The sequence below is a fragment of the Musca domestica genome, unplaced genomic scaffold, assembly GCF_030504385.1.
Source record: "Musca domestica strain aabys unplaced genomic scaffold, Musca_domestica.polishedcontigs.V.1.1 16, whole genome shotgun sequence".
NCBI classification, from domain to species: Eukaryota; Metazoa; Arthropoda; class Insecta; order Diptera; family Muscidae; genus Musca; species Musca domestica.
In genome coordinates this window covers 5,432,815-5,450,418 of record NW_026712219.1, presented here as the reverse complement: position 1 = coordinate 5,450,418, position 17,604 = coordinate 5,432,815, and the positions used below count along the sequence as shown (strand labels likewise).

Sequence of the window (17,604 nt, the reverse complement as noted above, 5' to 3'; positions counted from 1 at the left end):
AATAGGTACGCTGTACCTTCTACTGTTTTCCGTATCTTTAAGGTAAAAATGTACCGAGTCTTAACACTTTGAGGCGACAGGGACTTCCATGAGAATTACTCTTATATGCGGTACCTTACGAAAGTTACGAAAATCTTGTCGTTTCTCCAATCTCTACGCAAATATTGGCTCCTTGCTATACTTAAACTACCCCAGACAAGATTTAAAAATTGGACCTCAAATGGAACGATTGATACTGTGCACTTTTAGTACATTTTAGTAATTTTGGTACCACTAAAGTACAATTTTTCACAATTTCGGATTATTTTAGGGTGACACAAAAAACTGCATCAAAGTCAAATGACATAATTTTTACGTATTTTTAAACATTTTATTGATATCAAATTTTAGAATAGGTTTAGATTTGTTCGAATTGTTCACTTTTGACATGAATTAAGGCCAGTGAAACCGTCACACGCTACCCAAATGTTTCTCTGCGGTATTTTGGCCCATTCCCGGCGATGCGCTTGCTTGAGGTAATCGACACATTGGTATTTTTTAGTGCCAACCTTGCTTTCCAAAATACGCCAGACAGAATAGTCCAACGGCTTGGTATCCGGACGAATGGTTTAGAAATGCCAGCAGTCTGAAGTTGGCTGCAGTTTTTTCATATCACTCTGTATTTTTTTCCTTCATACGAAACGTGGTCCCCTTACAAAATTCTAAAGCTTTTAATTTTTACCAATTGTCACCTGAAATGTCTCATATAATTATGACAAATTTTGTTTCAAAATTCAGAGTAAACCACTTATAGTTTAAAAAAAGAACTCGTTTAATTTTGATTCCATTATTTCAGTTAGTATTGTTGGTTGCTTATTGTTCCATTTAAATTTTGCCACAACCACTTCAGTGGTAGTTGAATAAGAGAGAGCTTTTAGTTTCAAGAGTTGTTATTATTTGTTGTTATTTTTTTTTCCTTCATTTAGAAAATCATATATTTTATGGCTTGATTGCTCTTTAATTAATTTAAAATGGTAAAGGCGTTAAAAGCTTTATATCGAAGTTCTGGTTTATAAATTGTTTTAGTGATGAATAGAAAAAAAATAGATTGTCATGTAATAAGAGCAATTAATTATCTATTTTTGGAGGTCAAATAATTGTTGATTTTCCATCTGCCTGGTGAAAAGGTAGGAAATGGACAGTGTTGCAATAAATATGATTTAATGGGAGAGTGGTAGAGCTGTAGTGGGTGTCGATCGAAAATTAGCTAAGTCCACAAATAATTCCCTTAGCACTTCTTTATGGCGCCATTCAACACGTCTATTGAAAAATAGTCTCCCTTCAGCTAGTTTACAGAAAATATACTCTATTGAAAATAGACTCGCCCTTCCGCTCGTCTATTGAAATTAGACTTGCCCTCTTCTTCTATAGAAAATATACTCTACACAGATCATCTATACAAGATAGAACCTCGTCTATAAGAGTCAGCTCGTCAATAGAAAATAGACTCGCTCTTCAGCTAATCTATAGATGATAAACTCTCCTCAGTTCGTCTTGAGATAATAGACTAGCTTCAGCACCTGTATAGAAGACAGACTCGTCGCCTCCTCTATGGAAAATGGACCCGCCCATCAGTTCAGTCTATTAAAAATAGACTTGCCCTTCAGCTCCTCTATTGGAAATAGAGTCGCCCTTCAGCTCCTCAGATGAAAATAGAGCCGCCCTTCAGCTCCTCTACTGAAAATAGATTCGCCCTTTAGGTGCTCTTTCGAAAATAGCTAATCTATAGATGATAAACTCTCCTCAGTTCGTCTGGAGATAATAGACCTGCTTCAGCACCTCTATAGAAGACAGACTCGTCTCAGCTCTTCTATAGAAGGTAGACTCGTCTCAGATCTTCTATAGAAGAAAGTCTCTACTCAGCTCATCTATTGAAGATAGAGTCTCGTCTATAGAAGTCAGCTCGTCTATGGAAAGTAGACTCGCCCTTGAGCTCCTCTATTGGAAATAGACCCCCCCTTGAGCTCCTCTATTGAAAATAGACTCGCCTTTGAGCTCCTCTATTGAAAATAGGCGAGTCTTCAGCTCCCTATTGAAAATAGACTCGCCATTGAGTTCCTCTATTGAAAATAGGTTCGCCCTTGAACTCTTCTATTGAAAATAGACTCGCCCTTGAGCTCCTCTATTGGAAATAGACTCGCCCTTGAGCTCCTCTATTGGAAATAGACTCGCCCTTGAGCTCCTCTCTTGAAAATAGACTCGCCCTTGAGCTCCTCTCTTGGAAATAGACTCGACCTTGAGCTCCTCTCTTGGAAATAGACTCGCCCTTGAGCTCCTCTATTGAAAATAGACTCGCCCTTGAGCTCCTCTATTGAAAATAGACGAGTCTTCAGCTCCTCTCTTGAAAATAGACTCGCCCTTGAGCTCCTCTCTTGGAAATAGACTCGACCTTGAGCTCCTCTCTTGGAAATAGACTCGCCCTTGAGCTCCTCTATTGAAAATAGACGAGTCTTCAGCTCCTCCATTAAAAATAGACTCGCCCTTCAGCCCCTCTACCGACGTCAACTCATCTATTGAAAATAGGTTAGCTTCAACTCTACCTATCTTCTATAGGCGAACTGAAGGGAGCTTCAAAGACGAAGTTAAATTATTTTAGATCTGAAATTTTGAAAATTTATGTTTGAAGTCAACAGTTTGCCGCGTATTTTGGTTTAAAGAAGAAACTTCTGAATTGTAAACGTGAGGTTAGTAACTACTTTGGTAGCAAGTGGTTAAATTTAAAAAAAAAAATTATATTCTACATATAAGTAAAATAAAATTTCCATATAATTCTCATAAGTAATGAACATTTCAGTGTCACTAGAGCTTAAATATTAAATCATCGCCAAGATTAAATCTTTAATATCTTATCATTAAGTATAAATCGTCGTAGTTTTAATTAATTAAATGCATTTAGTCAATAATCATTTGTTAATGCATTGCTCTCTTCTTTTTCTTGTTCTTCTTCTTCTGGCTTGTGTTTCTGTTTATTTTCATGTCGACCATCATCATCTTTGTCGAACAAATTGAATAAAACGAATGAACAAATTTCAAACTCCAATAAAAAAAAAAACAAACAAAACAAAAACAAATTCAAACGAAATTGGATGACAGGAACTGGAATGTCAAGTACTGCAGAGTTTGCTATTTTGTATGCATGCGTTTCTGACAGCTAAAGTTGCTTCAGTTGATCCGGCCTTTTTGAGTTCTATACAGCAGACTTAAACAGCAAAAACAACAGCGACAGTGACAAGAACAAGAACAACTCCTGAGGCTGATAATGATAACGAGCGGTAATATTATCTCTAACAAAAAATTTACACACACACTCACAAAGGCAACAGCAACCAACTACATTTCAAACAGGACTTTGTTGTTTGTTTGTTTTGTTTTTGTAATAATTGTAATGCTTTAGTGACAAAGTAAGTGTAGTTTTACAGAAAATTGATTTTTTGTGGAATGTTGATTTTTGTTTTTGCAAAAACTTTTAATGATACGTAAGTATTTTTGAAAAGATAGAAAGAGAAAACAATAACTACAAGGAGTATTATACATATACACGTATAAGATAACAAACACTCTCCCCTCCATGGAGAGAGAGAGAGTGGTCTCTATGGTATTAGTGTATACAACAATAACAACAACAAAAAATAACTTTATTTGTCTTCTTAATACACAGACAAACACACAACAAAAAATTCCGTAGGAAATTAATATCAAATAAAGCTTCTAAATGTTGTTACAACAATAATTTGGAGAGTCTTTAATTTTGAAGACTTGTGTAATATCAAAGAAAAAAATAAGAAAAATCTTACACATCTACCACACACATAATGACACTGATTAGACTTAATGAAGTAAAACAGAAAAATCCAAAAGAAATACAATTTTTTTAGATAACCAATTTATATAATAAATTTGTATAAAAAAAATTGAAAAAATTAAAAACTAAATATTTATTACTTATTATCTACTATGAGAAAAAAATGAAAACAAAATAAAAAATTATATTAGCAAGAGACAAAAAGCTCATTTACTATATAAACTAAATTTTTAGCAAAGCTTATATAATATTAAACCAAAAAGGAAACACATTTATATATATTTAATAAAAATAAAATAAAAATTTTGCAACAACAAAAAATAAAAAACACTAATTTATTGTTTAGAGTGTAATAATATTCGTCGGTATACATCGACTCGATTATAATATTCAACAATAATACAAAAACCAGTAAAGAAAGTCTTTAAGTCGGACGGGCCGACTTTATGATACCTCTCACCATTTTGCTAATTTAGTAGAGCCGCATAACAATTAAAAGTTTGTATGGGAGAATTCAATCATACACGCCATGATTATAATTGTAATTTAAAGTTCAAAGGACTAAATATGCCGGAGCGTTTGTATCTTTTGAATTCGGGCTTGTATTGCTTGTTTGCGTGCCCAAGGCTTTAATACACCCTCTAGAATATTTTCGCGATAATATTCGGCATTTGATGCCAGGTCGATTAATACGAGCGGAGACCGACCATAGGCAGTTATGGCGGCCCACGCCATCACCATGGCCGGCGCTTGAGTTCTGCTGGTCAACCGAAGGTGCACATTTTCAGCTGACCTCTTTAGCGAGTAAACGCGATCATTTTGTTTGTTTACAAACTGCTGGACAACGAATGTTTTCTCAACGGAGGAAACCAAATTCGGCAGTTCACCACTTTCGGTCTAGCGAAGCAACTCTTTAGCTTATTTGAGTCTATTTTCTTTCAGATGCGGTGTAAGTTCTTGAACTTTTTGAAATTTCAATGGCATTACCCCGAGCTCATTTTTCAATATTTGCCGAATGAAATATTACGACATGTTCAGGTTACGACCACTGCAACGCGGGTTTCGATCAAGTCGCTTCTTTACTTTTCGAACCATTTCTGCTGATGTTGCTGATTTTTTCCGTCCACTTCCTTGATGTCGGGCTACGCTACCAGTATAACAGTAACGAGCGATGGCACGAGACACAAAAGATTTATTCACAATTAAATGCTGGAGTGCTCTAACGGTGGCCACTTGTGGTTTTCCAGCCAAATATAAGGATCCTTTTAGTCGAAATTTGTCTCTATATTTTTCCGTTTTGGTATTGCCCCATATAACCACAAATCCACGGAAATTAATCGGATAGTTTTACTCGTGGGTACTGAAGAGATTTACTTTAATCAAATCCAAGATAAAACTTATGCATGATTATGTGACATTATTTCAAACAAAAAAAAAATAAATAAATATAATAATAATTAAAATGTTTAAATCTATAATTTTTATTCTTTCCGAAAACAACGGTCAAATACCGTTGTTTCTTTTTTTTGGAATATTGTGGTTCCAGATCTATGATGATTATTGGAATATATGATGATTGGTTAGGTTCAACATTTGCTTTTATTGTGCAGCGGTTATGGAGATATTCCTTAGGCGAATCTCTATTCTAGTCAAAAGAGTTTCAGATGTGCAAAAACTCTACGACAAATTATAGCGTTGTATGGTATTCGACTATAACCAATGCTTAATTTTTTATGTGTATCTTTACCGATATGTAGAACATTTCTCTTCAGAAATGTTTATTTTAATTGTTTTCTTATATTTTCCTGTATACCGAAATGCTATCGGTATCTGTATAATTTTCAAGGAAAAAAAAGAATTATTTTTGAACCACTTTAGTTCTTTGATTATTTCTTTAACGTTCGACTATCAGCTGGAAATTTTTGTTAATTTGTAATTTTTTCTCCTATTTATTGTTATTTTTGTATTATTGTTGAATATTAAGACCAAAATGGAAAACAATGTTTATTACTTGAAGTATAAAAAATGTATTATTAATTTATAAATAACTTTAAATATATTAATAATTAAATATTACTAAATGTAATTTAAGAAATATAGATAAAAAATATTTATATCGAAACTAAACAAAAAAGAAAATAGAACAAAACCAAAAAATAAATATACACAGATATTGGCCTTTAATTTTTTGTCTATTTTTTAAATAAAACTATAAAAAGAAACTTCTTAACTAATTAAACAAAGCAAAAACAAAAAAGAACAAGAAAAATGTGAATACAAATTAATGCAAATAACATTAAAACATATACATACACACACAAATCCACAAATTCAGGAACAACCAGCGATAAATATTTAAACACATACACACATGCAACGACAAGACGTGAGTGAACAACAGCTACAACAGCAAACACTACTCAAACACTAAAGTGCTAAATAATGAATGCAAAAGAAAAGCAAAGAAAAGCGGAAAAAGAAAATTTAATTTTCACCATAAATAAAGTTACGTTGCGGAAAGCGACAGCGATAGAATTCAAGCTTCAAACAAAAAAAAAAGAACAACACAAAAGCAAAAGGCAAACATAATATATAGCCCACTTGTAAGGGGAACTAGTTGAGAACTAAGGACTAAAGAATAAAATTGACTAATTCGAAATTAAATTCAAAATTCATTAATTAATTATATTTTTCGAACTACGTTCGGTACTATTTAAGAACTAGATATTAGGGAATGAGGTAAGCTCATTCGAAGTGGACTTGAAAATCAATGGCAAAAATTCAAGGAGACTACATTGATGCACCAATTAAATATATTACTTCAACTTTGGTCCGAAAAATATTGGATATAAACAATATATTTGTAATGAATCTAGTAATAAATACATTTTTATTTAAATGTTTATTGTATAATAATTTGTATACCCTCAGCCATATGGCTACAGAGGGAAATTATCATTTGATTCGGCCAAAATGTACCTCATCGATATAACGGTTTTAGACTCTAGGTCTCTTTGGACCAGATCCTTTTGAGAACATTTTCGATCTAGCGATCGACTCTTGAAGGAAGTATCCGATTTGGTCCAAATTTGGTACATCATAATATTATTATTAAACTAAGATCGATTCGAATTCGGAGATGGGCAATATCGGTCCACTCCTTCTGGTACCTTATACAATGTGATGCAAGAGTCCGATTGTCTTCTAATTACACACATCATAATATTTTTTATCAATCCAGGGTCTAGTGTGAAGATTGAATATTTAGGTCCACTTCACGCACAAGGGCCAAAATTTCGAATAATTATAACATTTACAAAATGTGATGTAAGAGTCGGATTGTCGTCAAACTACACACATCACAATATTTTTATCAATCCAGGGTCTAGTGTGAAGATCGAATATTTCGATCTTCAGGTACCTCCCCCACAGAGGTTCAAAATGTTGAGTAATTATAGTTTGAAGACAGTCGGACTCTTACATTACATTTCATAAAGAGTTATGTAATGTAAGAGTCCGACTGTCTTCAAACTACAGACATCATAATGTTTTTTATCAACCCACGGGCTGCTGTGAAGATGGAATACATCGGTTCACTCCTTCTGGTACCTTAACCACCAAGATTCAAAATTTTTCGGACTCTTACATTACATTTTATAAAGAGTTATGTAATGTAAGAGTCCGACCGTCTTCAAACTACAGACATCATAATGTTTTTTATCAACCCACGGGCTGGTGTGAAGATGGAATACATCGGTTCACTCCTTCTGGTATTTTAACCACCAAGATTCAAAATTTTGAATATCCATGAAGCGTATAGAACGCGAAATTTATATCCGATTCCATTCAGACTTGGTACAGCTCAATATTTCCATCAACTCAAGATCTGTTATAAAGATGACCATTTCTTCTGGTACCTCCCCCACAAATGGTCAAAATGTTAAATATCCAAAACGATTATAAAATCCGAAATAAGCATCCGGGTTTCTTCATATTTCACACCAATCCAATTGTTTCTACTAGCATACTATCTGCTGTGGATATGGAATATATCCACTCCTTCTGGTACCATCCCAACAAAGGGTCAACATTTTGAATATCCACGAAGTTCATACAAATGTTTCCATCAACACCTGATCTGTTATAAAGATGGTAAAGATAGGATAATTTCTTATGGCACCTCCCCTCCATAGGTTTCCAGATTTTGAAAAACAAAACGCTCAAAGAAAGTGAAATAGGCATCCAACTGAAGATGAATATTTAATTTATGATTTCCCATAAAATTGGATATTAATATTCGATTTTCTTGTAATTCCATGGCCATTCCAATACTTTTTTCTGTGTAAGGTGTAGTACGGAAATGGGATACTTTAGCCGATTATATCTGGTACCGCATGCATCACACATGTGTTAAATTAAGTAAAGGAAGTAAACAAAATAGTCCAAACCTGGCATTTCGCAATAATTAGATTATATTTATTTATGTCCCATACGATATAAACAATATTGACCCATTCCTTCGGAACCTACTCCATAGAGGGTCTACAATTTGAATAATCAAATATAATAAAAAAAAAAATATTTTAATAATCGAACATTGGTCGAGGGTATACATCTGCCGGCAAAACCGACTGATACGTTTTAGATTGTTCTAACTACGTTGAGAACTAATTAAGACAAGCGACTGGGATATACTCATTCGAAATTGACTTCAAAATCAATGGCGATGTCCGTCTGTCTGTTCATCTGTATGTCTGTTGTAATCACATTATCTTTCGAACGAATAGTGATAGAAGGCCAAAAGGCTTGCATACAAGCATAGTTTACCAGTAGGCAAGTTAAGTTCGTAAATGGGTTCTGACGGTCCACGTTTTCTTATAGCCCCCATAAAAAATTGTTTGTGCAGTTCTACGTCTTCGTATAACCCCCATATAGCGGTACCTCCCAATATTCGGAATTTTATTGATTTTAGCGACACTATTCAACGGAATTGTTTAAAATTTGGTATTTGAAGTTCGTGATAGATACTACAGTCTATGACAAAAGATTGTCTGTGCAGGTCCGCGTCTTCTTATAACCCCCAAACAGCGGCACCTCACAATATTCGGTATTTTGATGATGACAGCGACATTATTCAAATTGTCTCGAATTTGGTATTTGAAGTTAGTAATGGATACTGCAGCCTAACACAGAAAATTCTCTGTGCAGGTCCACGTCATCGTATAGCCCCCAAATAACGGTATCTCCCGATATTTGGTATTTTGATGATTTTAGCGACATTTTTCACCGGAATTGCTTCAAATTTGGTATTTGAAGTTCGTAATGAATACTACAGCAAATTGTCTGTCCAAGTTCACGATTTGGTATAGCCCCCATATAATAGTACCTCACTATATTTGGTACTTTGATAATGCAGGTCCACGTCTTCGCATAGCCCCATGTAACAGTACCTCCCAATATTCGGCATTTTGATTTTGTATTAGTTTTTTTCAAGATTTTAACAGAAATTTTAACGGATCTGAGTTTTTTGACAGTCGCCAAATTCGTTCCAAATGGTGGAGGGTATTCCAAGTTCGGCCCGGCCGATGATTTACAAAAGTATTTTCCCCATTTCTCCAGTAACTCCAAATAGAATTTTCCAATTAAGAACCTATTTATAAAATCAAATTTATTTCTAGTTCTATACTAGTTCCTAGCACAAGTGGGAAATATATGTAAGTCACAATATCACTCTCACACACACAAAAAACGAACAACAACTATACTAAGAATAAACAAAAGATATATATAATACTAATTGTTGGCTTTTAAATGGATCTGTATTCAATTCACAAAAAAACTTCAAGTTTTACTTATTTTTATTTATAATTAACAATAAAAAACATATCATTTTTTTTAAATAAAAATAAATATGGAAGCTAACTGAAACGAGCGAACAAAGAAATGTTTATTATGTTTATAGCAAAAATTTGGCTTTTAAAATATAGTATAAATAAATTTGTTTTTAATAAAATTGATTTATTTACAATTTCAAATTTTTTTCGTTCAATTTATACATAACGTCAATTCATAAACTGTGTCTTTAAATTGTTGAAAAAAGAAGAAAAAGAAAAACATACGAAACATAAATTTTAACCCAAAATATTGCAAATAAAAAATAAACATTATGATATACCCAAACGAAAAAAAGAAACCCAAAAAGTTTTATTTTTTGTACAAATATTTTTTTTTTTTTTTTTTTTGAAACCCGTTTTAACTTACCAGTACATATATCACAATGTTGTATCAGCTTTTATTCATGGACATTATTCGTGCGCAAACATGAAAACCAAAAAATAAAAGAATATAAACAAAAAAGGAATCAACAACCAACCAAACTTAAAACTTCATACCACCACCCAACCACTATCCTACTAAGCATGCCTGTAGAAAGACCAAAAAAAAAAAAAAAACAAAATAATGCAAACAAAGAATAAAATGAAAAATTAACCAAACACAATTACACTCTACTTTTTTTATCTGTCAAAAGGGAAACCAAAAAATCAAGCTGCACAAAGAATTCAAAGTGGATTCATTAGAGTTTCGTTTCGTAAATAGCATTTCAAATCTTGACAACTAACGAATACAAAAAACATTATTCGATTACAATACTAAGATGAAAATAAAAATTCTCGTTTAAAAAAAAAAACGTCATTCATTTTACACTCTTGTTGGTGCATGTTGAAGATTAGCATCAATTTAAGTCCAATTACTAGGGGTGGGAAATTCTAAAATTTGGTGATGGTTTTAATAATTCTATGCAACAATGTTCTTGTCGTGCTGAGAATTGTGGAAAATTACATGTTGGGTAAAAAATAGTGCTTTGAAAGTGCATAGGGTGCTTGGTATTATTTACAGAATCATTATTTTAAGAAATTAATCAGGTCGGTCCACTTTTTGGTATGGCCGAAAAACAATTTTGGGAATTTGAATTAGAATGCATCGGAATGCACATGGAATTTTCCACAACCTAAATTGACAATTTCACAACGTCCAAACGGCTGAAGCCAATTTTTTTTTTTAATTTTGCAAGTAGGTAGCTTGATTAACCTGTATTCTTAGAATTGTGTACCAAAAGTTAAAATGACGTACTAAGTACCTTATCACGGGTATGGCTAGGGTTTTTAATATTTATAAATTGCTTAGTTTTTATACCCTCCACCATACATAGTATGGAGGGTATATTAAGTTCGTCATTCCGTTTGTAACTCATCGAAATAATCATTTTAGACTCAACAAAGTATATATTTTCTTGAACAGCGTAAAATTCTAAGACGATTTAGCCCTGTCCGTCCGTCTGTACGTCCGTCCGTCCGTCTATTGTAAACACGCTACTGTCTAAACGAATTAAGATAGGATGGTAAAATTTTGCACAGATCTGTCTTTTGTCTGCAGGCAGGTCAAGTTCGAAGATGGCCTATATCGGTCCACGATATCTATAGCCCCCATATAACGGTACCACCGATATTCGGTATTTTGACGATGTTAGCCACATTTTTCAATGAAATTGTCTGAAAATCCACACAAGTAGTTCCTTGTGGGTACTTTATACCTCGACAGAGAATTATCTATGTAGGTCCACGATATCGTATAGCCCCCATATAACGGTACCCCCACGGTATTCGGTATTTTGATGATTTTAGCCACATTTTTCAATGGAAATGTCTGAAAATCCACACAAGAAGTTCCATGTGGGCATTTTACCCTCTCAAAAAGAATTGTCTATATAGGTCCACGATATCGTATAGCCCCCATATAACGGTACCCCCGATGATTTTACCCACATTTTTCAACGGAATTGTTTGAAAATCTACACAAGGAGTTCTTTGTGAGCACTTAACCCCTGAAACGGAATTGTCTATGTAGGTCCACAATATCGTATATCTCCCATATAACGGTACTCCCTTATATTCGGTATTTTGATGATTTTAGCCACTTTTTCCAATGGAATTATCTGAAAATCCACACAGGAGTTCCTTGTGAGTACTTTACACCCAGACATTGATTTGTCTTTATAGGTCCACAATATCGTATATCCCCCATATATCGGCGCATTCCTATATTAGATATTGTAAACATTTAAAAAAAAATAATGGATTTTATTTTTTTGAAAATTTTCTAATTCGTTCCAAATGGTGGACGGTATTCAAAGTTTGGCCCGGCTTAACTTACTGCTTTTTTACTTGTTTTTTTCAGCTCTATCCCTTCACCCAATACCCAACTACTAAGATCCTACCGGTAAAAACTCTTCGATTTGTCGACATTTTTTCCAAAGGTCGTTATTTTTACCCTGATTCCGGGAAACTGTTTTTTTCTTGGGGGACGGACCCGGTACCCCCGGGACTCGTAAATCCGGATTCAAGACCCGGATCCACTGGCCCGATCCAGGTCAGTGTTGTTGAACTGTGTAGCCGGTTGAACATACCCAGAAGAAAAGGTATTAGCACAAGTTGTAGCATTTTAGAAAGGTAAGAGTATAATAATAATATGTACTCACTTGGACTCAGGCAATGCAAATATGTTTGTTTGCTGCCTTAGAACTCGTCGCTGCAAACATTTTTTTATCTTTTTTGTCAACAACAAGGAGGTGTTGCGAACTTTTTTAACAATCGATGTTGCTTCTATGCCTTGCCGTAATATCAATTTTGAATCGATGCGACGGCGATGGCGACTTGCACATAACGTCGACGACGACCATATAAACGACAACCGTAATTGGTCCGAATATTTTGTACAAAACGTGCAGCTATAGTACACGTTTCCAAAACCAAAAATCACTTCCATAGATATCAACAGAGACCACAATATCAAATTTTGGGATTACAGTTCTATCCCATTATCCAATATACAATTTAGTACCACTTAGTACTTTTCAAACAATTGTAGTACACATCTTCAAAATTACATCCATATCTTACAAACAGATAACATCTGTTTAAGGATGCCAACTCTATTATTTCACCCAATACCAAATTAAGTACTATTCAGTACTTTTCGTACAATTATAGTCCAAATTTCCAAAACCACATCTATATCTCAATTCCAAATACTAACAGAGACTTCAATATCAAATTTAAGGAATCCAAACCTATCCCTTCACTCAATACCAAATTTAGTACCATTTAGTGCTTTTCGTACATTTATACTACACATTTCCGAAACCAACTCCATATGTCCAAGCTACACATGAACAGCGGCCTAATAACTATTTTCAGATTTCAAACGCTATCTGTTTTGTTCTGTATCCAAATTGTATCAAATATAGTACTATTTAGTACTTTTAGTGCACTTGTAGTACTCATTTCAAATACCATCTCTTTATCGCCAACCAACCACAAACCGGGACCCAAATACAAAATTTTAAATTCGAACTTCATCCGTTCACCCTAAACAAATTGTTCCAAATTTAGTACCATTTAGTACAGTTCACACATTTAGCACACATTTCCAAAACCATTCTAACTTACTTTCAAATCTTGATTCTCCGACCAAATTTCAAGTTTTTATCCGTTCACATAATATCAACTGGTACCAATTTAGAAAACCCTTTTGAATTTTCAGAAAAAGTATTGAAATTTTAGTACATTTTAGTACTTTTTCCATCCGTTTAGTACGAATTTCCGAAAACCTTGCCTTATAACACCTCTACGCACCAAGACTGGCCATAGTGCTGCTGCCGTTTCGTCTGGACTTTGATTCTAAGTCAGTCAGTTATTTTATCACTCTTTTATATATAGATTACCCACAAATAGTGGAGAGAATGGGTTTTGGAAATTCTTACTAAAGAACGCACTAAGTACTAAGAGGTACTAAATAAAGTTCCAGTTGAATTGAGTGACAGGGAATACTTAGATCTCGGAATTTTTGTAAATGGGCGTCTATAAAAATAAGAACCGTTTTTTTGAAGTTTTTGAATTTTTTTTGTTTGAAAGGTGCTAATGGGTACAAAATATGGTATAAAGGGCATTGCGCGGAAAAGCACTGGAACTCTACCATATTATTGGTAGACCAAAGGGGATTTTGGACATTACTTCTAAAATGCACTTAAAATGGTACGCATTGTGTTAATCCGTCAAGAAATGGTAGAACTTTAATTTTTCTTTGGCAGCGATGTATATAACAATTAAAATAGAATAGTAAAAACAGTTTTTTTTGGAGATTTCGTACTAAATGGCACGAAAAGTACTAAAAGCTACTCAATAACGTGCCATTAAGATTTTTCGACGGGAGAAAGTTCTAGCTCAATTTTTTTTGGCCATGGCTGTCTGTAATAAAAAATTGGAAGATATTTTAGAGATTCATACATAAGAGTACGAACTGTGCTAAGAGGTACTACCTATGGTACCACATTTTTTGGTTAGTGTAGTTTATAGCATAGAAAATTATAATTAGAAGATTGCGAAGTGGTACCAAATAATGTGCCAATCGAGTTTGGCGATGGGAAATATTTAGAGCTCTTAATTTTTGTGTATCGTTGTCTATAATAATAAAAATTGTTTTAGAAGGAGATTGGAAATTCGTACTTGGTACTACAAAAAGTGCTAAGGAATTCCAAATATGATTCTTTCGACATTGAGTAATGGGCGGGGAGAACTTTATTTTTTGGCTGTCTTGTTAAAATTAAAAAAGTTATTGTAAAAAAAAATTGAAAATCTTGCTAAAGGGTAAAAAAAACGCACTAAGAAATGTATCATTAGAATCGAGTGAAGGGGAAGAGTTAGAACTCAGTCTATGATAAAAAGTGTGTTTAAAAAGGGAGTTATCAAATACGGTACTCTTGACTTTGATCGATCGGGGAAGATTTTAACATTTACAAGCATCTTTTATAGCAAAAAACAATTATATCGAAAATCGTACTTATTTCGAAAGCATACTTTTTAAAATCATACTCTCGGAACTCCAAACAAAAAATATTTAAATTTCGAAAAAGTAAATACAAACTTTTCATACATTTACTTTCCGCTGAAAACGTTAGATGCTAAACTCTAATAAATCCCTTTTGAATTCTTAAATATTTTATTTTCTTAATGCAAACATATATATTTTATCTTTTATCAAAACATATATATTTTTATAAAAAACTTATTAGCGAACACCTCCTTACATCCCACGGCCCGAAAGGAACCAATAAAATAACAAAAACCACAACAACCAACTACAATGCAACTCAAACTCATCTTACAATACAAATTGAACAGAGTCATATCAATAACACAAAGAAACCAAAAATACGTCGTCAACGTTATAATTTATTGCAATTTATTAATAGAGATCAAATCAAATTATCTATATACATACAAACATATATATACACATACACACGCCCGCATGTATTTACCCAATGTATACATACACATCGACCTACAAATAAATATAATCACATATATATACAACCATATTTCATGAGCATAAATGCCAGCATATAAACAAAACTATTTACAAAACCACAAGTAAAAGAGAGAAAGAAAAGAGGAAATATATAAAAAAATCAAATTAGTCACATATACCATAAGGATATTCAACGTACATACATACAAAAAAGTCACAGCATGTTGGATATATACTTCCATAGGACATACCATGTACACAGTGCAATAATTGTTTCAGTGATATTTGATTTTGTTTTCTTTATGAGTCTTCAAAATAGCTTTCGATGTTTGCTGATACAATAATTTCATTAGAAATTATGAAAATATTTTTGGACTGGGTGTCGTATACACAACATTATCATCGATAAAGCCATTATGTATACGACACGATGTTTTCACAGAATTAACATAGAGAATACATGCATTTGTGTGAAAGCATGTATGATTTCCTATAAACCTAATATATAGAATTTTTTTCGCTACGCATTGGGCAGTATTTTAATTGTGGGCATTCTATTTTCGAAAATAAAAAGGATTATACCCTTTTACGCAAAATTTTATATTTGGTTATCGATCATGTTTCTAATATTAAAATTTAGAGAATAATCTTAATTTCTAGAAACTCACAGAACTTATTTGTCAAAGAAGTTCCATTGAAGAAAAAACAAGAGGTGTTCTATGCCAAGATACCTTTATTCGAGGGCTATGGCAAAACGTAGGTCTATATTGATAATTTCTTTTCAAGGAGCGTTGCTTTATACTAAAAATTCAAAATACCAAAAATATTCTTGATATCTATCTTAAGTTTTGAAAAATTTAGCTCAAATTTTGTGATATGAGCCCTAAATAGATAGCCCTGAGAACCCAAAATAGCTTTGGCGTTTTTCATACCCTGCATAAATTTGTAAAAATAAAGGTTTTTTTATAAACGCAAAATATTTATTATATTTTTTATGATACGCATTTCTGTTAATTCGAGACTCATAATACGATTTTATTTTCCTTAAAACTTTCGCTAAAAACTGATTTTGACTCAGATTAGAAACATATAAACTTAACATTAAAACAAGTAAGCAAAGGCTATAGTCATGCTTGGCCGACATTGTGCTACCCTACAACATTACAATATGTTGGAAGTCCCATTATATCTAAATGCACTTAGGAAGATTTCGTTTTTGAAATTATGTCATAGAGCCCTGGCCAGATGTTATCCTTAGGTTTTCGGCCGGGGGCATTTTCCCTATATTTACGCTCTCTGTCGTGCTGATAGGAATTAAAAACAATTTCACACGAAAGTTGTGTTCAGGTAAGTATAATCCAATGATCATTCAAAGATTAGAAAATTCCGTATCGATTGGTTTTCAATCAGGCAAATTTTAATTGTTTTGACCCATTTGATCCCCTAAATGTGCATCTTCAAATCAGTAGGCACTAATTCTGACCCTAACCCCACCCCAATGCAAAATTTCGTGAGGATCGGTCGATAATTGTGACCTGTATATAATACCATCAACACATAGTGTTGTTTAGAAAATCTACAATTCAAAATTGTAAGTCAAGTTGAAAAAATCGCATGCGATAAAAAATATGACAAAAATTGTAAAAAAAAATTAGCACAAACATATCCCCTTTTTTAAGGGCATGTATTTACAAAATTTTCGTATATTTTATCCTTTTCTGGCAAGAGATCATTCCGAATTGATGAGAATACTGAAAATCAGTCTAGCAGTTCTTGACTTATAAGCAGAATAGCTAAGATCTATTTTTTACATATTTATGGTCTGTTCCAGAACTGCAAGAATGTATATTTTTTAATACGATAACCGATTTTCCCCTTATGATATCGAAAAAATTGCAAAATAGTAGATCCTTACAGGTTCAGGAACAGAGTAGTATTATAACTATATATCCGATATCTTGGCTATCAGCATCACTGCAATTGTGAGAGGTGAAAAATATTTGCGGTTTAGTGCAAATGTTCGTATTTTTTACATAAAAGTTATGGTCTATTTTACCCACCAAATATTGTCTGCCCAGCACTTAACTCTAACTCCATACAAAATTTTTTATTGGTCAATTGGTTTATAATTGTGGTCTGTAGAGCAAACAGGCAAACTTAGGAGAATTTCCTGTTTTGGTCCATTTCAAATATATTTTGCAATCATCTCCAAAAACAATAGGTTTCTATTCTAACCCCTACCCCATCTCCATTTTCAATTTCGTGGGGATCGGGCTATAATCGACCTGTAGCGTGATTACAAATTTACATGCACAAACGAACGGACATACATAGCTAGATCGACTCAGCTCGGCGAGATAGGAAAATCCATACATAATTTCTTATATCGTGGATCA

General features: G+C 33.3%; 1 protein-coding gene across 2 annotated transcripts in view; it reads left to right on the top strand.

Annotated features, from left to right (window-relative positions):
• Positions 1-17,604, top strand: part of LOC101901649 (gamma-1-syntrophin) — a 214,727-nt gene that overhangs the window by 186,385 nt on the left and 10,738 nt on the right. The window contains exon 10 of one of the 2 annotated variants that reach the window (XM_059120022.1): positions 3,133-4,119. The exons of the other annotated variant lie outside the window; for it this stretch is intronic. Within the exon in view, the coding sequence (XP_058976005.1) occupies positions 3,133-3,243 (111 nt within the window). The 3' untranslated portion in view covers positions 3,244-4,119. Of the gene's footprint in view, positions 1-3,132; positions 4,120-17,604 lie in introns of those variants that run through there. 2 annotated transcript variants of the gene reach the window in all.